The following is a 22,091-nucleotide window of genomic DNA, read 5'->3' as shown; positions in this document are numbered from 1 at the left end:
GACCTCGCTGACGCGTGTGGAACACTCTGGTGTTGCCTACAAACATCCAGGGCTGAACCCACTCGCTGGCTCTCTTACGGGTGGGTCCATTGGTGTTTGGACAAGTGTCCACTCTGGGCAAAGCTCTTCCCACACTCCCCACACGTGTAGGGCCTCTCCCTGGTGTGGATGCCCCGGTGCCTGACGAGGGTGGAGTTCTGTTGGAAGCCCTTCCCGCAGTCGGTGCATTCAGAGATGATTTCCACCAGCAATTCCTCGGGCAGCACACAGCTCCAACACTTCCTCTTTTTCTCCTTTCTCCCTGTCCTGGTGAGGATGGTCAGTCGCTGTGGCGCAGGAGCGGTGGCGCAGGAAACGGCTGCCATCTGCAATGTGGAGCAGGGCAAGGAAAATAAACCCCTGCAGAAAGCCCTGGACAGTTCCCAGTGCTGGGCTCGCATCTGGGCTTCCTCGCTAGTGGAGACAAGGGCAACGCTGCAGTGCAGGCCCTGGAGGGCCCATCCCTTGGCCAGCAGAGACCCAAGCTTGCAAGCCCCCAGCACAGCCTCCCACAGCTTTGCCCGCCGCCTGCAGCCAAGTTAGCCAGGAATGCACTTTGCCCACAAACCATTAAGAACCAATGGTGCTTTTCTGCCAGAGCACATTCCCACCCCAAGCCATGCCCAGCTGGTCCTTGGCACTATAGACCCTGCACCAGGCCCTTGGTGACAGGGAGCCTCCACTGTAAGCAGCCCCTTCCCATCTCAACAGCAACAGGAAGGTCCCAGGCATTAACCAGCGCAGATCATGTTTCACCTTGGAGGGCACTGAAAATCTTGCCTGGGGTTTGTCAGATGCCTTATCCTTGCTGAAGCGCTCTGGTGTCCAGCACTGAGGGTCTTCTGGTTGGCTTTGTCCCCAGGGCTGGGCTGGGTTTTCTTGGCCTCAGCACCCTTTTTACCTGCAGAGGGGACAGATGGCTCAGCAGGGCTGTGACGATCGAGCAGGCACCTTCCACCCCAATGGGCACAGCCTTGCCCCTGGAAGGGACATGGCACTTGTCCCCCAGCCTGCTGGGCACTGGTAGCACTGCTTCCCAGAAGCAGTTCCTTCCCTGCTTATCAGTAGGACACAGCACACCAGCCCAGACTGGATTCTAAAGCCAGCTCTAGGCCCCTCCTAACAAACGTGCACGCAGGTGACACTGCTAGCACAGTAGTTCCCCTACGGATCAAGCCAAAGATTTGCCCTCCAGGACCATTGTTTCCATACCTTGCACCCATCCTGCATTTTCACATGGAGACTGTAACATGCAGTCCTGCCCCAGCTGCATCACCCGTCTCTGCTGGAGCTAAATCCTCCGTGTGGGAAAACCCCAGCTGGGATCCACACCCTTCTTCCTTCCACCAGCTCTGAACCCAACCAGGTTCAAAGCAAAGCAATGCAAAACTTCTCCCCACACTAAGCAGGTCTGCCCTCACCCTGCAGAGCTCAGGGCACCAACTGCCAGCAAAGTTTCCTGAAAGTCTCCAGTCTGATCTGGAGAACAGCACAGCGTGCACAAGCTGCATGACCCAACAGTGGGCATGGGAAAATCTCTGGAGAAAAGAGCTCATCTACAGCATGTTTCTCATTGGAAACTCCTCTAGGAGCTTATTCTTCCCTTCCTCTCACGTTTGCAAAGCCACACTCATAGCTGTCTTGTGCTTAATGAGCCACTTCAGAGGGCTTTTTCCTTCTGAAGGTGGGCAATGGTTCTGCCTGCTGTCCATGAGCAGCAAGCTGGATTCAGCTTTGAGGAAATATAAAAAATTCAGAGAAAGAGACAGGTGTGCTTCACCACCCCTAGAAAAAGGAATATGTGCCAAGAATGGCAGTAAAAGTGCCCCTGTCGGAGCCCTTCAAATCGAGCTTTCTGTTTTCAAACTAGCCAGAGATGCACAGCACCCATGTTCCCTAAGAGACCCGAGGGCTGCCAAACCATTTCTCTGAGCAAGCAGAAGTGGACGGTCGTGGTGGTTTCCTAAGCATGCTCTGGGTGCAGCGTTTCTCCTTACCCAGCATCTGTTCCCTCATGGCTCTTTGCTGACGGGCAGCCTCGACGCACAGCTCCCGGGCACGGCGCCCCGCCGAGCTGCACTCGTCCGACATGGCTTCTGTCACCACCTCGTCCAGGGACAAGCAGGCGGCACTGTAATACTTGGACAGGGCGGCCGCCGCCCTTGTCTTTCCTGAGAGAGAGAGGAAGACTGCTTGGTGACACCTGCACGTGAGGCATTTTCAGGGACAGCCTCTGGAAACTCACAAACGGGTTTCAAGGACGGTGGGAAAGCAAGTGCCCTTCTAGGGGAGACCACGAGGGAGGCAGCTTGAGCACGGTTACGAGCACTGAACTCCAGCCCCAGGTGGGTCATCTCCACCTCGTATGCAGCTGAGGACTTTGTCTCAGGCACCACGGTCCACCAGGATGCATTTCTCCTGCTTCCCCCTCTCCTTGCAGCCCAGGGCTGTGGCTCCCATACCTGTCTGGGGGGTCCCATAGACGATGATGGCAATCCCTCTGGGCATTTGGGCTTTGAGCTCTTCTACAACGGGATTGGTGTCAAGGTAGCGCCTGATGGCCTGACGGATGGGCCTGTCACACTCGTCCACCATGTCCTTCAACAACCTGATGCTCTCTTGAAGTGCTGCTGTGCAGAACCAGCAGAAAAGTCAGCCTCCTGCCTACCTTGGATCCTGATCATCCTCCCTATCCCCTCAGATCCCAGGAAAGGAGACGGCCGAAAGCAACGTGAGCTTGTGCTTTTGTTGCTGGGAAGGAGCAAATATAAAAGAGCTAGTGATATTAGACCTGGTTCTACTGGCTGAAGAGCTCTTCTGATGCTACTCTTTGTGGCTAAGGGACGCAAGGGGATATCCTGACTACTTCCCCAGTCTGTGGCAGGCAGATAGGAGCTGGCTTTGGCTACACTCCAGGTTGGCAGAGGATGCCACAGCCCTTCACCCAGGAATTCCTCCACCAGGCAGGAGGTCAGATGGCTGCTAAAAGCATGGGCTTTGCATGGAGAACAAGGTGATGGAGAGCTCAGGGTGCGTGGGCTGGGCTCTCTGCTATGTCCCCAGTCAGAACAGCCAATGCCAAAGCCTTACCATTGTCCTCGCCTGATTCTTCCTTGCGCTTGGACATCTCTTGACCCAGAGCCTCCATCTTCTTCCATTTTTCATAATATTCCAGCACCTCTGGGGGCAGCTTCTCACCCACAGCGCGTGGAGGCATCACCACGGCTGCCCGGTCTCCAAACTCCTCCAGCGTCTGCAGGATCTGTGCGTGTGGGGAAGAGAAACCATCCACAAGATTCCTTTATCAACCTCCATCATACCAACAGACTCAGCCCATCTTCTCCCTCCTTCCTTCCTCCCAACAACACAGGCTATCCAAGCCCCTCCACAGACTGCCAGCAGGGATGGCTCACCTCAAAGTGCCACCAGGCTTTGCCCTGGAGATTGCCTCCATCTCCCTGGCACAAGCCTGGGAAGGCTGGAGTGCTGCACAGCTTGGGGAGCACACACATGGGGACCAGACCTTCCCTCTCACCTTCTCCTCCTCACGGTACTCCTCGTCAAACTCCAGGGAGTAAAATTCAATGGGGAACTCGCAGGGGTTCTTCACCACCACTGTCCTCTCCAGCTCAGGGCCGCACGGAAGCACCGCTCCCAGCTTGATCTCCGCGGGGCTGAACTCCAGCCGTGGCTCCAGACCCTGTCCTGAGATGTGCAGCACGAGGAGCTGGCTGTTCCCACGAATGTTGATCTTCAGCTCGGTTTTGTAGGACTTCTGAAAAGAGAAAAGTGCCGAGAACTTGTCCATGAAGTCCTAGGTGACAGGACCCCAAATACAAGCCTTGCTCAAGGGTCAGGGGTGTTATCAGTCCCTCCAGGGGGAACGGAAACCCAGATCTTTACTTATGGTAGGGTCTACAGCATCTGTGTCCTTGGCTCTGAGTAACTGGGACAAATCCTGGTGTGTAGTGTAACTGGGTATTTGGGTATGAAGTGGATGTAAAATGGATTATCAGATGTTCCCCCCTAGTCATGGAGGAGCACACGAGAAGGGCCCTCAGTCCTGGTACTGCTGCATCAGGCAAACACCAGCTCCATGAGAGAGGCAGATGAGCTCTCGCTGGCTAGAAATAAAGGTTGTCTTCTCTGCTCAGTGTTTGGCTCTGGTCAAAGCCTGACACAAGATGGTTGGTTACATCTGTCGAGCAATGAAAAGATCCCTGGGACTGTTCTTGGGCACGGAAGCGCTTGTGTCCCTCCTGTTACACCCTGTCAGTTTCCAAGTCCCAGTGGCCACATGCAAAGGGCTTTTGGGAATGCTCCATCCTTGAAGTCGACTCCCCAGCTGCAAGGCAATGTGCAGGCAGGCTGGGCCAGAGCCCCAGGGACTGCTGGCAGCACACCACTACAGGTGACTGTCCTGCCGTGCCCAGGAAGGTGTCTGGTGGCTGTTTTGTCTGTTGGTGCCAGCAGCAGGATGAGCCAGCATTGGCCCTTCCAGGTTGATGCCCTGTGACTGTGCCAGCTGCTCTGCACCCAGCGTCGCAGGCTGCAAATACAACCAGGCAAGGGGGAGGACAAGGGAGTCAGGCAAATCTCCCCCATGGGCAGAGAGGCAGCCACAGCACAGTGCCCTGATGCTCCCTGTGGGGATTTCAAGGCGCCTCTCAGAAGGGTGTGCTGCAGGGGAAACTGAGGCCCAGTGAGTGCAGGGCTTCCAGAAAGCTCCCTGTGGAGGAAGAGCTCATCTGCCACTCCCTGCGTCGGGCTCTCCTTACCACCCTGCCCTGACAGAGCTCCTGGGGCGACAGCTGCCAATCTCACCTCTTCCAGGGGGGAAAACTGGATCTGCAGGTCACACCACTCTCTACCATAGAGGGTTCCCTCCCGGGCCTTCCACTGAAAGACACGGGAATCATCCTTCGCAGCCTGGAGCTCCTTCTGACGCATGGCCGGTGTCAAACGTTTGTCTACCTGAGCACAGAAACCAGTCGTGTGAGGTCTCCTCGGTCTGAGAGGACAGAGCCTCGGTTCCTGGAGTGCTCAGAGATCCTGTCCTGGTGCTGAGAGCACCCACAGCAAACCCGGCGTGGCCCCCACGGTCTAGAACTGGAGGGACAACCTGCAGGCAGGGCAAGCAGATGGGGAGCCACCGTCCTGTCCTCAGAGGAGGAGGAGGAATGGCTGAGGATGGCAGGGAAGCAAAGCATCAGCCAATGGAACAGGTCCAGGCAAAGCAGCCTTGATCTGGACCCTCAAAAGCTTCCTCAAACACGCTGTAGCCCAAGTGCTCAGGCAGCCACAGGCACAGAAAAGGCAGGAGGTGCAAAGAAAACCCAACATTCCGTGCTACATTTCCCTGTGCTTTACCTTCTTGGCAGGTTTGTTGACAGTGAGGAACCATTCACAGGGCTGTAAGGGGGATACTTTTGAATTAGATGATCAATGGAGCATAGAGACGTGAGAACAGAATCATATTAGGATGTGAAACCAGCTAGAGTATGGTACAATGTAACTTCATGGCACAAGCTAATTGTAAGGTCCATTGTGCTTTTTAGCAAGTCAGCCTGATATCCCCTATTATCAGAGCTGAGTTCTTCCTTGGTTTTGCTACGTATTGCAAGATAGATACATCTACCCTTGAAACACAATGGCAGAGGTCATACATAGGGGTGAGAAAGATGATGATGGAAGATTATGTGGGCAGGGGTCGCTGGCCCCTTGCCCTACAAGTAGGGCATGCGCAGACTGTTGCCATGAGGTGATGATCAGGCGGTGTTTGGCTGCCATTCAGGCATCACCTTATACTGGGTACTGGCCCTACATAGTGTAATGTGGAACTGATAAAAATGGGGTGACAGAGCTGCTGAGTTGAGCGATCCTCATCCTACCACCGATCCGCGGGGACGCCTGCTAAGTACGGGCACCGACCAGCTGCTGCAGATCCTGACAGCCCTGGCCTGTCTGTGTGGGTAAGCACAGGTTATTGATAGGAAGCAACTGAGAGAACAAACTTTTTAATATCCTTTTAGTGTTCCTTTAATTCCCCTTTTATGTTTATACTATTTTTCCTTTAGTTTCCCTTTTTACTAACCAATATCATGTTATCCATGATATTGTGTTAAGATCCTTTTTTGGTATCCCTTTTCACTAGTTAATACTGTACTAAATGCTGTTCGTAGTATTTGTTTTAATGCCACCTGATAAGGTAGTTATTTTGTATCCTTTTTAGTTTTTAATTCCTCTTGCTAAGTTTATTACTATTATTATTATTCTCACTGTAATAAAAGATATTTTGTGCGTTTGAATATTTCTGGCACTTGTCTTTATTCCGGACATGTATCCAAACGAACTGTTACATACACACAGTTTCTACTGAGAAGCTTCTGTCCTGTCAGGGTAGTGAAACTAAACAAACGTGTTTTCTTGCTGCTGAACTTTACAAATGAAAAAAAACAAGTTACTGTTCTATGCCCAAGGTTCTGGATCCTGCCCCATGTATAACTTTAGCAGCTCTCCAGATGGAAGGGGATACAACATCATTGGTGTTACTAGGAATGACTTTGTGCATCCCCAGACATGGAGCTGTAGCTCACTAGACAGTGAGCAGCTTACTTATTTTTCCCCATGCCCAGTTTCCTAAAACTGAGGAAAGAAAAGCAAGTATTTGTTTAGACAGCACCACAAACCAGAGGCTGGATGGATAAAAAAGTAATTTAATAAGCCTTGCTCTCAGGAGATGCTTAATAGACAGAAACACTCCTTTAGAGGAGCAGCTAATTCACAGAAGCATCAAAGAACTTCAATCAGACATTCACTCCACAGGGACAAGGTAAGGTTTTCCTTCTCTTCATCTGAGGTGAGGTTAAGCTCTTTAACATGAACAGTGCTGCTACTCCAAATCTGCTTCAGTGCTTCCAAGTATGACAAAGGAAAGCGCAGCCCCTGAGTCTGCTGGGGAAGAAGAAACAGAAAAAAAATCCTTCAGCTGAGAGCAGTGTCCTTATTGCACAGCAGTGTGTGAGGCTGTGGGGTAGGGAGCAGCAGGAATGTGCTCCCTTCCCACATGGCACTGGTGTCACTGAGAGCATTCTCCAGAAGACTTGGTTTTATCCAGGCCTGTTTTATCTTCGTAGGGAAAATGCTGAACTCTATTCCGTGTTCTAGCACGCTTTTTGAGGTGGAGATGTTTACAGCATGTGGCTTTCTCCTGTGGTTTACACATGGAAGAATTAAATAGCCTTAAACTTACACTCTTGCCTAGCCCTACCCACTATTTCTGGAAGCTCACAGAAGTTTATTTCTAGCTGCCACACGCAGTCTTTGGATATAGTTTGACACAACCACAGAGGAGCTCCATTCCCAGGCCTGGAGTCTTCAAGGGCAAGAAGGAATATTCTGGGATCTGCACATGTTGTTCAGGTGCCAGTGTACAACCTCAGCTCTGGAGGACCAGTGAGATTTACTTCCAAAGAGAAATAAGTGCCAGGCAAAAAGCCTTGCTGTAATTACCGAGACAAGGACAGACTGTGCCCTGTTTTGCCATTCAAGTGTTTCAGATCACAGAGCTAAGACACAGCATCTCACTGCCAAAAAAGCAGAAATAAAGGTTCCAAAGCTCAAAGCCATGCTTAGGAAGGATTTATAACCCAGCAAAAGCACACTGTACCTGCGAGCAGGAACAGAGACAACCTGAAAAGTACATTTCAGAACAAGGTAGGTCTTTACTCACAGTGCTGACCCACCCTACCCTAAAATGAACACCCCTGCAGTGTGTTCCATTGGATACAGAATCTAACATGGGTTTAGCATGGCAGTGATCCCTAGGGAATATCTGCTGGCCTATCCAGTAGCCTCAGTAGAGGATGTGCTAAGGACACACCAGTAAGAGCTGGTTTTAGTTGCTCCAGTAGCTTTGCTCACTGGGCCATAAGGCATGCACCAGAAATCCTGTTAACATCTCCAGTGTTTAATTAAGCATGAGATCACATTACACAGTTCCGCTGTTAAACTGCCTCTGTGGTGCAGCCTCAGGCTCATCTGGGCACTGCAGGGCTGGGCAGAAAGGCTCTGGGTGCTGAGGATCACGGCAGAACCCAGGCCCTGCTGCCATTTTGGGCAAGCTCATCTCATGCAGCAAAACCCACCACGGAAAGATAATTTTTGGTGTGTCTGCAGGAACAAACCTGGGCCCTGCCATCCTCACTGGCAGTGTCATCTGTCCCCATCATGGGAGTGTCTCTCCTGTTCCTTAAGGAATGATACTCATAAACCATCTCCCTGCGAATTTCATCCTAAAAGACAGCAGGGAGGAAACAGTCACATGTGATCCACAGCCTCAGACTCATCTCACTGCACTTGCCAATGCTCCTTAATTCTGGAGTCACTCTTACAACAAAGCATGCAAGTCACCCTCCCAAATGAATTTTCCAACAGCCACCTCCGACAGCAATAAGGGACTCTCCAAAACACCTCTGAAAATTTATTTACAATCATCTTCTGCCTTAAAACTGCCCATGCTAGAGTCCCAGGAGTGATGCTGTACAGAAAACAGGCCATTTAAGGGAAAGTATTAATGAACAGGTGTGCATCAACACATTTCCAGTCTGATACTGACCTGTTTCTTAAAAATCACATGCCCATCATCAGTCCTTGGTCAGAGCTGTGCAAAGCAATTCAGAGCTCTCTGGGCAGGTTGCACATGGAATTTGTGGACACAAGTCTTCCATGTGTCCTGTCATCCTGGGTTGATCTGTGTGACATCAGAAGGCAAGGTGGCCCAAAAATTGGGGGGAAAATGTCTCCAAAACCTACACAGTCTCAATATAGACACAAGCAAGATGGAGGAAAAAATCAGAAAGTTATGGTGTGTTTTTCTTGGGAAACATTCAATTCATCCAAACAACCCCCAAACTGTACAAGATAATCTTTGCTGTGTGTCCCGTCCCCCTTTTTTTTTTTTTTTAAGTGAGATAAAAAGCACTTCTACAATTTCATACTAAAAAACCTTCATGGAGAAGAAGCAGTATAAACACAGCATAATGCAAGATGCATGTATCAATGTTGTGGAACAACTTAGTAGTGCCCCTGGCACCTGCTTGGATACAGAGATAACCCAGAAGTGAAGACTAAATGCAGCCACAGCAGCAGCTGCAACCAGCAGAATTCTCTCTCTTGAGAAAACCTATTTTTATAAATTATTCCTGTTCTTAAATACAAAGAATAGAAAAAAAACCTAGTATCAAGACCTGTAGAGGCCATTTAGCTGCTGTAATGATCTACCCCATCAAACCTGAGACAAAAGCCATGTACCTCCCATACAGAATCATAGGCTGAATTTAGTTTTGAAGCCCCTCCTCCAGAAGGTTGGAATCATATCACTCAACAAACAACCCCACAGTATCCTAACAAACCCTAATGGGATGCAGGATCCAGCTCAGTGTAACTGCATGACCCTTATAGGCCTTTTGCACAGGAGAGCAACAACTCACATGCTTCACATGCACTCCCCAGCCCACCCCAAATGCACAGAGGTGGCTTCACTGTACCCACAGCATTCTCTTGATCTGGTTCCACGGAGATGAGAGTGTGATCTCTGAACTGAGTCTGATTTTGCTGTCTATTTTTGGCAATTTCCCACCTAAGAAAAATAAATCCTCCTTAGAAAGGAAGAAAACCAGACAAACGGTTAAACTGAGGCCCCCTGTGCTCTCCCCACTCTCTCAAGGCTGGACTGTTTGTTAAGCTACGTTTCAACACCCACATGTCCTCAAACTTGTTGTGGAGGGGGCAAGGAGAAAGAGATTTTTTAATTCTCTCACCTTTCCTGTCTGCAAATAACTATAATAAATAGCAAGCTAGAGCCCAGGGAAAACTGCTACCAGTTAAATGCTCTCGGGATACAGTTTATCACAGCTGCCAGTTCCAGTCTAGGATAATCTTTATTCCACTCTAAGGGAGTGTCATCTCTCCCACTAGACACGGGGAGCAAACACACACGTGGGGCCTCACGGCACATGAAGCTGATGCTGGACTGTGATCTTTGCCTACCATAAAATATTAAAAGTCCTAAGAGGAGCAGAGTTAGCAACAGCTCTACCATGGCATCAGCCAGTTTTAGTAACTTCAAAACCCACCTGGAGTCAAGGAATCGGAGTCACATGCCAAGCAAGGCGGCAGCAGGTGCATAATGAAGTCCTTCTTCATGTCAGATGACCTCAGTTCCCTGGTGTGGTCCAGGTGGTCTGCAAGCCTCCTCAAAAGGCTGCTCAGCTTTTTGGTGGAGTCAGCTGCATTCACCTGCTAAATATCCACACATGAATTCAAGCTGCACAGATCAGGCCTAAGCCAGTACAGAAATGCTGTAAAACTCTGGACACTCCTCTTTTATCTTTGCAAAGTTAACACTTAGTCCCAAAACAACCACCTTTGTTTGTTTTACACATTCCCCATGAAAGCTCACTTTCCCTTCCTCTGGGGCTACTGCAATGCTAAAGGGCAAGCAACTGCAGTTGAAGAGACACTTGTTCCTCCTGGAGCTGATCAGCACAACAGGATCACCATAAAGAGGTCACACAACAATTTACATATCCACTAACTTTTAAAGACTGAAAAGCTTGGCCTCAGAGGAATTATGCCTGTCTGAGAGATCCCAAGCAAATAGCATTACTTTTAGAAGGAAACGAGCCATACAAGGACACTGTGATAGGAAAGAAAAGCAGTGTAATGAATTAGGCAATGCTTGAGATGGAGCCAACCTCAGAAGAGTCATCCTGAAGACTTCAAAAGAAGTGGCTGGGCTGCTAGACAAGGCAGTGCCATTGCACTGAGTCTTCAGAGCATATCAAGTGCTGAAGTTCCACCAGGGTGCCCTATTATTCCCTCAGTCCCACCTACCTACCATCAGCAGTTGCCTCGGGATGCTCGTCCGCAGCGCCACGTCATCTTTTGCTGTGTCAAACACCAGGCCAGGAACTGCATCCAGCAAGAAATCTCCCCAAGAGCTGATGGACAGCAAGAAACAAACAAACAAAAAGTTCCTGAAATAGCTGCACTGAAATAAAACAGACATCACAACTGGTGTCATGGGCTGGAAACCCCGAGAATTCCAAATCTGCTTAGTGCCTTTGGCCCTTCCGTTACTGCTCTGTAGCCTCAGGCAAAGGCTCATGCACATGTGTGTCCTCACCACCCTCAGGTCAGTGGCACTTCTACAGAGGGAAGGAACTGGCTTGAGAAGGGTCCAGTTTCTTCTGCTTCCAGGTGCTTGCCATTTATCAGTGACTGCAGTTGAAGGGATTGATGAATTCCTCCTGGGGTCTTTATCATCCAGCCACAGGCACATACAGCCCCACTGCACACAGTGAAGTGTGTGGGGTTGGTTTTGTCACTTCATGTGCTTTTGAGACATTTCTATTGCAGGAGGAAACGTACCCAGGGTTATCAAATCCAACAGGGCATCAGTTTTCAGCTTGACTAGAAACTTAATTACAACCCCAAAACCAAGATGCCTGCAGGGATTTTAATGACACCTGACAGGCAGTTTGTAGGTGTCTTGTTTGCATTAAATCCCCATTCTTAGCCTACATACTTAACCAAAAACATTGGCTTTGATCCCTGTGCTTCTGTTCCCCACTTGTAACAATAAACCAGAGGAGGAGAGGGAGGATCCTACTCCTGCCTGCACCTTCTGTGCCCAGCTTGAGTCGACCTGGGCAGGAAGAGGCTCACGCCAAAGTGCTGCCCTGTCCATGGGTGACCTTCTTCCCTCCCACATCCTGAGGCTGATTTAATGGACAAACATCCAGGGCTGCCAGCAGAACTCCCACCCACCCAGGGCAGGCAGCAGGGCAGGGCCTGTCCTCCAACATACACTTCACCCTCTGCTCTTGTTCTCCCTCAGCACTCCTTGCTGTCAGCTCTGATCTCTAGACACTACTTTAGTTTAGGAAAAAGAAAAAGTGCCACTTTTTGTAGTCTCAATATTTTTTTAGCATCTCCACTCAAGTGTTCCACTGTCTGCTACACGGTGGGAGGGAAGAACTCTGGCCAGTGAAAGGAATTAGACATCTACTCCTCACTACTTCCCTTCTTTTGCCCCCATAGTCTCCATCTGCCAGCAACTGTCTTCAGCTACTCACTGCTTTTCCAAACTGCCCTGCTTATCCCACATGTGCACACTTCTCTCCTGCTGGGATCTGGCCCAGACAAACCTGAAAATACCTGAAAGTGCCACCTCCACCAGCACTTCCTCCACAGCTGCTTTCAAGGATTTCTCTTCGATTTGCCAAGGAAATGTTTCCAGATCGTACTTCCATCTACAGGTCAGAACACCAGCCTGCACCAGGACTCCTGCTTGTTTTCCCTGCACTTGCTGACAGGAGGTGCAGAGGCAGGATGTCAGCACTTCATTACCAACAGCCTTAACGGGGGATGACTCCACTTTTTAACCTTGGAAGGAGAGCGGCTTTTCCTTTTCCTCTCCTGTTTTTTGGGTTTAGTTTTTTTTTACCTTCTGAATAAAAGAACACATGTGTAAATTGAAATAATCTGAACCCAACTTTTAAGAAGACTGACACCTTTGAGCAGCTTCCTCTTAACCCTCTCTCCATGTTGGAGGAGTGGCCAGATGAAGAGTTACCAGCCCATCCTGGCTTCCAGAATGGCACAGCTGGTGGTTAGAGATTCATCTCACAGTTATCTAGAATATGCCCAAACTCGTTCTGCCCTTCCTAATTCCCAACTCAGACCAATGGCTCCAAACCCAGCATCTGGGAGGCTGATTAGGTTGGCAAGAACATTTCCCTGTGTGATAACAGTGTGGGCACAAGGACTGGGAGTGTGTCATAAGAAATCTGACTTGCATACATGGGGTAGGAGATAAAAAAAAACACAGATAAGCAGAAAATGTTTGCAAGGAAGAATTGGCAGCAAATCTGTCAGAAGATTAGTGCAGGTGACTATCAAATACAGGAGAAAACACGATGAAAGGAGTAACTCATGACTCTTTATCTGAGCTATGAAATGAACAGTAACTTCAGCCACTGATATTTTTTTTAAATACAGAAGTGAGTTTGCAGTTGTAGCATTTTCCACATTAAAGCCTACAGCTGGTAAATAATAAAATAAGCAATTAAAAAGCAATCAAGCTTGCTGCATGAAAACCTCTCAAACAGGCTGCTTCAAACAACAACAGTCTTCTTGCTCCCCTCCTTCCCCCAAGCCCCAAAACTTCACCACATCTCAGGTCTGTACTCCTCACACACATCACTTGGCAGAGGAAAGCCACACAAAACAAAAGATAAAGAATAATTACTTGTTTTGGTAGGTACTGATGGTCACGTGTGTGGAATGGGAGGTCCCAGGAGGAGTGTCAGCTTGGTGGATGGTCCCTCTTGGGAAGTACAGTAAGTCACCTGGCTGCAAGAAAATTGATATATTTAGGGCACCAGGTCAAACCTTATTGCAGTCAGAGAAAATACTCTCTGAGCAGACAGTAGGACAATATATATCCTTTAGAATCACAAAATGGAGCAGGCCTGCAATGTACACTTTAATAACATAAAGAACACTAAGCCAGAAGTTCAGAACCTTAAACTTTCCAACCTGCTGTCAATATTTACTGAAAATGTGAAACAAGCTTTTTAACATTACAGAACACACAGACTCCCACTGAGCTGCAGGAAGAGGACAAAGAAGCAGCTGAGATGGACCTGCTGGCAACAGGTGGGCTGGCAGAGGAGCAGTGAAATGGGGATTTGGTCAGATCACATCAAAAGAAAAGGCTAGTTTTCCATGAGAAAAGCCAAATATTCTATAAAAATGGTAATCTGTTACAATACTGTTGTCTGAGATTTTCAGTTAAAGCACTTAAAAAACAGGTACGACCTTCCTCCTCCTCCTCCCTATCTTTCTTCTCACCTATGTAAATTAAAACTCCACACTGAAAAAAACCTAGATAAGGAAAGTCAAGACAAGAAAGGTGTAAAGCACATAAAATTGCCTCCAAGAAGGAAATAAAAGTTTACTTATGGCTTGTCCTGTAAACACCTATAGAGTTGGACAGCACAGTCAAAGAAAACTGCCTTCCTTACCAGAGTGGGGACTACACCAACCAAGAGTATTCTGAATTCTCTTCATTTGAAAGATGGAGAAAGGAAATATTCTAGAAAGATGTTTAGGGAGGAAATAGAGTCAAACAACAGCATCCCTCTCAGAGGCAGCCACAAAGAGACAACCAAACTTTGACACCAGCCACCCAGAAGAAATGGGTCACAGGAAGTGAACAACAGCAAACAGAAGAAAAATAAATTAAAAACTTGGATAACTTTTAAGCCCATCATTATTCCATAAAAATGAAAGGCACTGAAGTCTGGTCCAAAATATTCCAGAAATGAAAAAGGGAACTGTAATTTACTAGACTTTGCATTACCCAGTACACGATGACGATTGAATATTCCCCTCTGTCAAACAACACAGCTCATGATGTCAGCATCCCATCCAATGTGTCACACTATTCCTAAAACACCTACACCATCCAACATGTCACACTATTCCTCAAACACCTACACCCAAATGCAGCTCTGGACACTGAGAAGAGCAGAGAGAGGCTCCAGAACAGGCCAAAAGGCAGAGAAACTCCTGAGGATTCCAACATGGAGCAGCACCACCAGCTGGACAAGTAACACTTCAAAAGCAGGTAAAACAGAACAGGACAAGCACCAGATTCCCTGCTGACACTCAGTAATCTTCATGAAATGTTCCTTTTATTCCAAAAATCAATCACCAACCAAACACTTGAATTTCAGGTTTGGAAAAAGGAAGAGCAATTAATACAGCAAGTTTATATGGGGTTTGGTTCATGCTTTTCTTTATCAGCCAAGGATAAATATTTAAATCTCATTCACCAGAACAGTGACAATGTTCAGTGCAGCAGTAAGTCTCAGTGCACAGAAGGATTAGCCTGAGGGATTACAGGTAGCATGTAAAAGCATAAAAATGTCTTATAACCATACACAAACCCAGTGTTTTTTCTGCACACAACTCCACAAACATGACCTAGGAGTCAGGGTGCCCAATCTGGAGAGTACTAGTCAATTTACAGAAATAACTGGGGTTTTTGGCCCATTATTTAAATACTAGAAGCAAAGGATACCTTTAAAAAAGGATATAGACAACTATCACCCAAATTTCTCGTGCTCGCAGCGTGCAAACCCTCCCCTCAGTTTCACAGCCACAATCACTGTCTTCAAGAAATGGACCACTTTTAACTTTTCTGGCAATCACAGCCCAGACCACCTAAGGCAATGAAATTCTCATACCTTTAATATGAACTCATGTGTGGGATTCCCAATCCTATCTTCTGATTCCACATCATATTCCCGAGCTAAAGCACCGTTGGTTTATAGAGCCGCCAGTGTTTCTCGCCTTCCAGCTGAAGGATAAACACCTGCAAAAGACCATAAATCCAAATCCATAGGGAAGTAATTCCTTTCACATTAATTTTTAGATAGCTACAATTCAGAGAAATTTAAATTTGAACTAATTTTTTTTGTCTCTATTTAGAGACAACAGACAGAGGAGTTGTGAAGTGGGATCTGTTTTATCCTAAGGCAGGCATTTGGAAATCCCTGTTTCTCTCTAGTCACTTAAGTAAGTGCTAGAGAACTAACCCAAAAGGAACATCTGCCACACAAATATCCAAAATTTCAGGTGAAAGAGGCTTATCCCCAACAGAGCATCAGAAACCTCTATAGGGTGCCCAATGGGGGTAGATGGCATGAGTTAGAAATGCTGGATGTGAGGCTGCTGAATAACAAGCATAAGGAAAATGAAACTCCAGGTGTATTGAATGGAAATGAAAATATTAAAAAGCAAAATATACATATAAGGATCGGATTTTTTGATTTGGTTTAAGTGGGATAGTCCAATTTTTTCTTTATAACGCAGTGTATATTTGTATGTTTCTTTTAGAAGCTGATTAAAAATGCATTTGGACCACAGGAATTCATCATATCAGTAACTTCTTAAAAACAGAAGGACCAACAAGCACAACCAGTCTGCTGTTACAGTCCAGCTGAAGAAAGAGCAAGTACTTAGTAAAGGAAAAAGGACTTGTAAATTCTTGGGGCCTGAATGAAGTGAAAATGAAAAAACAGGTGCTAGAAAGCTTCTGCAGCTGTGAAAACAAACTTCTCTTTTTATCTAATGGAAATACCAGGTCTGGAAAACCCAGTTGACATGATATTATGATTAGATATTACTATTAGTAAATTTTCAGCAAAAATATGTAAGAAAAACGACTACAAGGAAACACAAATAAAAGAAAAACATTTTCCTATAATGTTTAGTGGGGGGGAGGGCTAGAAGCACACACACAACAGCAAACACTGCCATCAGCAAAAGCCCATGCACAATTTCACAGGCAAGGTTGTGCTGTCCTACCTCAACATCATCATAGTGAGGAGGAAGGCCCTGGGATCCCTGGGGAGTGATGTAAACATTGGACCCCACCAGAGACCCAAAGTAGCAGTCCAGCTTCTCCTGAAAATCTTCCACAGCTCCTCCTGTAAAAAAAAAAAGATGCTGTTACTTGCTGAAGAGCTCAGCCAAGCCCAGCCCACATCCTCCCCATGGCTTGGGAAGAATGATCACATCAGGGACACAGAGGCTGGGAAGGAAGGTGCTCTGTACCAGTGTTTCTCCTGAAGGAGAGCACTGGAGATGCAAAGGGGATCTGCCATGAGAGTCATTGCTAAGCCAAAAAGTCTGGTGCCCCAACTCGTGTTTGTTCTCTTCCCTGTGCCATCTTTAGGCTGCACAACCAGACAGACAAGGCTGAACAGAGGAAAATAATCCCACAAACAGCAAAACACCATAAGACAATAAGCACATGCAGCACCTGCATTCTCTCACCAGAGAGAACATACAAAGGTTAGAGACCTTTCACCAGTTACTCCAATCATTTGGGAATATTCAAAACCAAACTTGACTCATCCACGCCCCACATGTGACAGACAAGGCACCGAAGGGAAACAGCAGAACGTGCCAAGTACCAGATCCACACAAGTGCAGCTTGGCCATTAAAGCTGACATCAGCCAGGAACACTATACCTGGGACTCAGCTTGTATTTGGGATCTTATTTGGGTCCACCTCACAATTAAATTGTGTTGACACCTTCAAGACTATCTGAATCAAAGCACCTCCAAGAATCCAAGTCCTTTACACAACTGTGCAGCACCACTGTCTCGTTCTCAAACTCAAGGACTGAGAACACTCAGCTAAAATGGGCTGGTACCTTTCCATTGTGCAATTCACTGGCAAGAACACTGGAAATATTTCACATGGTTTCACACCTTACCCTCCATTAAAGGGAAGTGGCTCAAAAGCCACAAAGTTTGCACAAGGAAACAGTGGGGCAGAAGGGATAATTTAAGCACAGATGCCTAATCATCAATTTTGTGCATTTGTTTTTGTTTCCAAACTTTTATGTGACAGAGCAAAATTTTAAAAAGAACATATTATTATACATATTATAGCATGAATCAGATTTTGTTCTTACTGCAGAGCAGTGAAACATGATGGACAGTGCAAAAGTATAAACTGTGTTTTAATACAGCTCATGTAAAGATTTCAGCAGGTCATCAATGTCAACCACTTCCCCTGGGGACAGAGATGAAGCCATGTCTAGTGCAACTCAAGCAAAACACACCACATTATTAAGCCAGCATCAATTATATCCAGTGAAACAATCCCACCTTAAATCTCTGAGGCTGATGAAACTGTATTGTTGCCTTTTTCTGGTCAAAATCCTTCTTCAGCTGCATGTAATCCACTTTGCCTTCTTTATTTAAAGCCTTCTTCTTTCCATTCACACACCTGCAGATATTCACATCTCACCCATAGTACAGGCCCTGGCTGCACAGCTCCTTCGAGTCTGACAGCTGGAACAGGGACAGGCAGTAAGCAGCCACCAGGGGATCATTGCTCTGGACGAGCAGTGGCTTTTGCTCCCAGTACTCCTTGGAAAACACCTCTTCTTTGATGGGGGAGATCAAGCTCCCGAAGAGGCTGTCTGGGTTCTCAAAACTCAGGACTGAGGGAGAACAAGCTGCTTCCAGCTTTGCTTGTTGACACTGTGCCTGTGTTTCTTTTCCCATTTCAGCATGCTTCCCTCCTTTCTTGGGCATGGTTCCTGTTCAAGAGGAGAGAGGACCAAAACAATCAACCAGCAACACAACCTCAAGAGCTCACGGGCCCAGAGCAACAACTCTTCCCCTACCCAGTGGGATATCAGAGTATCCAGGGAACAGCTCTGGTTTCAGAGCCTCACTATTTGCTCCAAAGCATTAACAGTTTACAGAAGACAGGGAACATTGTTAGGCCTTCCTGTTGATGCTCTGTAATTACTACATTTACAAGTTTAAAACTTGTAAAATTTACCAGTTTAAGAACTAAAAGGCCAAGATTCTGCTTTCAGTCCTGTCGAGCTGTCAAACTTTGTTTATGTAGAACAAAAAGAATTCTTTCATACAAGCACAGACATTTCATTTTAAAGCTGGAAGTCATTTACTTTGTTTTTCCCAGGCAGATAGTATGATTGTGTACCATTATGCAAAAATAAAGAAGTTGATCTACAAATGGTTTGGCTGCCAAATTCTCAGGAAAGTTAAGGGGAAAATCAAGTAATGGTAGGTAACTGTGCAAGTCTGGAAAGCCAACACCTGAGAAGTTTGAACGTACTGATGCCATAATTTCTAAGTAAAAATGACAGCTCTACTCCCTACACCCATTTGATAGGAAATGCTATCAATTTGTTGAGATACTTTTATTTACACAGATCCCGTATTTTGAAACTTCAACTCCAGTTCTGGTATTTACATGCAGCACTAAGTTCTTCTGTGCAGCAGGACACCCTTGCTGGCCCACTAACTCCTGGGCAGTGTTTCATCAGCAGCTCCTGCACAGCCTGTCCCTCAACAGGAACCGAGGGTCACCTCAGCCCTGCAGGAGGGAATTCACATCACCTCCTTCCTGAGAGAATGAACATTCCCAACTGCAGCACGAGGCAAGGGAATGCGTAAAAAATTAAAGACTGAAAATCAGTCCCTGACTGACAGCAAGATCTGAAGATGCTGCTGAAGGCACCAAGATCTAAAGCTGACATCCCCAAATGACAGCAACACAAATGCAACCAAGCCTGGATTAATAGTTTTGAATTCCAGACCTAAATCCATTGTACCAACCTCTCAGCTCATTCACACTGATTTAAAGAAGTTACATTCAGATATTTACTATTCATAGAACACAGCTTCATTTACAACACGTGCTGTTCTGTAGCGTTCTGCTGGTTATTACAGCTGTTCCAAGCCCCCTGCCATGGGCAGGGATACCTTCCACAAGATCTAGTTGCTCAAACCCCCATCCAACAGGATCCAACCAGGCCTTGAGCACTGCCAGGGATGGGGCATCCACAGCTTCTCGGGGCAACCTGAGCCAATGCCTCACCACCCTCCAGCAGAAAAAAATTCTCCCTTAGTCTAAACCTAAACCGTTAAGCTTAAACCCATTGCCCCTTGTTCTGCAGCTACAGGCCCTCATAAAAAGTCCCTCTCCATCTTTCTTGCACCACTTAAGTCCTGACAGGCTGCAAGGAGGTCTCCACAGAGACTTCTCCAGATTGAGCCATCCCAACTCTCCCAGCCTGTCTCCGCAGCTGCTCCATCCCTCTCATCATCTTCCTGGCCTTCCCTGGACTTGATCCAACAGGTTTGTGCCCTTCTCACGCTGGGAGCTCCAGAGCTGGATGCAGCACTCCAGGTGGAGAATCCCCAGAGCGCGGCAGAGGGGCAGAACCCCCTCCCTCACCCACGGCCCGCTGAATGGGATGCAGGATACGCCCGGATTTCTGGGCTGGGAGCTCAGCGCCAGCTCAGCCCCAACTTTCCATCCACCAGCACCCCCAATTCCTTCCGTGCCGGGCTGGAGGACAAACCCCAGCGCAGAACCCCACACGGGAGCAGCTGCTCCCCGCCAGGGCTGTTCCCTCCCACACCACGGCAGCTCCCTGGGAAGCGGCGGGAATACCGCCGGGCACAGCGGGAATACCGCCGGGCACAGCGGGAACACCGCCGGGCACAGCGGGAATAGCGCCGAGCACAGCGGGAATACCGCCGGGCACAGCGGGAATACCGCCGGGCACAGCGGGAATAGCGCCGGGCACAGCGGGAATAGCGCCGGGCACAGCGGCAATACCGCCGGGCACAGCGGGAATAACGCCGGGCACAGCGGGAATAGCGCCGGGCACAGCGGGAATACCGCCGGGCACAGCGGGAATACCGCCGGGCACAGCGGGAATAGCGCCGGGCACAGCGGCAATACCGCCGGGCACAGCGGCAATACCGCCGGGCACAGCGGGAATAGCGCCGGGCACAGCGGGAATACCGCCGGGCACAGCGGGAATACCGCCGGGCACAGCGGCTCCGAGGACACGCGGTGTCCCCGCTCCCCCCTCCCCGCTCCCGCCGCCTCCATCCAGCCCCTTCCCGTCCCGCGGCCCCGCACTCACCCGGGCAGGAGGGAGGATCGCGTGGGATCGGGGCGGGCCGGGATGGATCGGGGCGGGCGAGGGGAGGCGAGGCCAGGCAGGATGTGCCGGCTGGAAGCGGGAGGCGGTCCTGCCGCGCTGGGAGTCACGGGAGGAGCCGCTTCCGGGCGGCCAGTAGGAAATCCGGCGGCATTCCAGTGTCATTCCAGTGTGTATTCCAGTGGGAACGCAGCAGCACTAAGGTTAATCAATCTGCTTCATACAACGGTGCCTGGGCTTCAGCTGCGTTATTTATTTTTTTTTCCTGGACCAAAAATCTTCTTCTAGAGTCTCCCTGAGTCTCCCTCAAATAAAACTTTGGAATCCTCACCGAGCACGTGAAAACTTCCAGAAACATTTTTAGATGCCTGTTAATGGTTTGGTTTACGTTGGCTAATGATGTCAGAAACAAAAGAAAATGTTAGGTAGGCTTTGCTGAAGCTTTGTTCTTGTGTACTGGCTTGAAGGATACGAAGCAGAACTAGCAGAAATAAAAAAGGTGGATTTTGGAAACCTCAGCAGCCTTACAGTGCAGTTACACTGCCATAAGTGTAACTAGAAGGACCTTTCAATGACAGGTAAGAGAGGGGACTGTGTCCTGTCAACAACTTAAGGAGGGAGAATAACAGAGCCTTGCACATCTCCAACACCAGTTCAAATCCTTCCCTTTACGGAAAGTGGTTTTCAGTCTTGTTCCTCCTCACAGTGTGGTTGTTACACAGTCATAACTTCTGCTTCCCTGGCACTAGCTGGATCATTTGGAACAAATGTCGTGATTCCAGTGGGTTCTGCATTCGTGGATGCATCCAGCAAATTCCTGTGTGCTGAGCAGAGAAAGTGGCAAAGTATAATATATAGAAAAGGGGGATGGAGGAGAGAAAAAGGCAAACGCTGCTCATACTGTTCAGTCCTTGTTCCTTTACCACCTGGACCGCTCTGTCGCCAGCTGACCAAAATATCATGGTCACTTGAACATGAAATAAGGATTAATCAGCATGTGGCTGGGTTACCAGCAGAGAGATTTTGCCAGGGGTGAACCTACAGCTGTCCTAATTGTACAAATGTGTACAAATTAGATAAAAAAGTTTAAGTTTCTCTAGAAAGTTTTTTTTTTCATAGGCCTGTGAGCTTCAAAGAAAAAGAAGACAATCTCCACTTTCTAATTCTGAGTTCATCAGTACATCCCTCAACATCCAGGACATTTTGCAAAATTTATTAAACTTCAAATATTTTAATGTAAATGCTCACCAATAGTTGGGATATTCAAAGTGAAAAATAGGTCACTGTCATGAAATTCTCTTTATTTCTTTCATGAGAATTAGCAAGCTTTGTAGAAGGAAGTAGTTCTCCAGACTTAAAAGGTTGCATCACCTAAATTAACACTCACAGGATGTTTTCTCACTACAGATGGGTGTACCAGCAGATGCTAAAAATAGAGAGGCCACATCCTGCACCTCAGCCGGTCAC

At 47.9% G+C, this 22,091-nt stretch overlaps 1 protein-coding gene and 1 pseudogene across 3 annotated transcripts; both read right to left on the bottom strand.

The window, feature by feature from the left end:
- Positions 1–208: 208 nt before the first annotated feature.
- LOC135406047 (hydrocephalus-inducing protein homolog) lies at positions 209–5,008 on the bottom strand. Of its 3 annotated transcripts, none has more exons than XM_064640578.1 (7): positions 4,864–5,008; positions 3,575–3,814; positions 3,130–3,301; positions 2,502–2,669; positions 2,037–2,210; positions 796–940; positions 209–365 (listed from the first exon to the last, which is right to left on the bottom strand). In XM_064640578.1, the coding sequence occupies exons 1-7, from the start codon at positions 4,987–4,989 to the stop codon at positions 320–322; spliced, it is 1,071 nt and encodes a 356-aa protein (XP_064496648.1). In that variant the 5' UTR covers positions 4,990–5,008; the 3' UTR covers positions 209–319. The 3 variants fall into 3 exon arrangements, with proteins under 3 accessions (XP_064496648.1, XP_064496650.1, XP_064496649.1); XM_064640580.1 differs by having other exon boundaries at positions 820–940; XM_064640579.1 differs by having other exon boundaries at positions 2,502–2,666.
- Positions 5,009–6,739: 1,731 nt separating this feature from the next.
- LOC135406123 (ribosomal oxygenase 2-like) lies at positions 6,740–20,724 on the bottom strand (annotated as a pseudogene).
- Positions 20,725–22,091: the final 1,367 nt, after the last annotated feature.

Source organism: Pseudopipra pipra, chromosome W (genome assembly GCF_036250125.1).
Source record: "Pseudopipra pipra isolate bDixPip1 chromosome W, bDixPip1.hap1, whole genome shotgun sequence".
Taxonomy (NCBI): domain Eukaryota; kingdom Metazoa; phylum Chordata; class Aves; order Passeriformes; family Pipridae; genus Pseudopipra; species Pseudopipra pipra.
The sequence above is the reverse complement of the archived record's forward strand: the minus strand, read 5'-3'. Positions and strand labels throughout refer to the sequence as shown.

Coding starts and splice junctions, on each gene's coding strand:
- LOC135406047 (XM_064640578.1), bottom strand. CDS start 4,989: ATGCGTCAGAAGGAGCTCCAGGCTGCGAAGGATGATTCCCGTGTCTTT. Junction 2,211..2,501: donor CTATGGGACCCCCCAGACAG/GTATGGGAGCCA, acceptor TCTCTCTCTCAG/GAAAGACAAGGGCGGCGGCC. Junction 366..795: donor GATTTTCAGTGCCCTCCAAG/GTGAAACATGAT, acceptor TCCACATTGCAG/ATGGCAGCCGTTTCCTGCGC.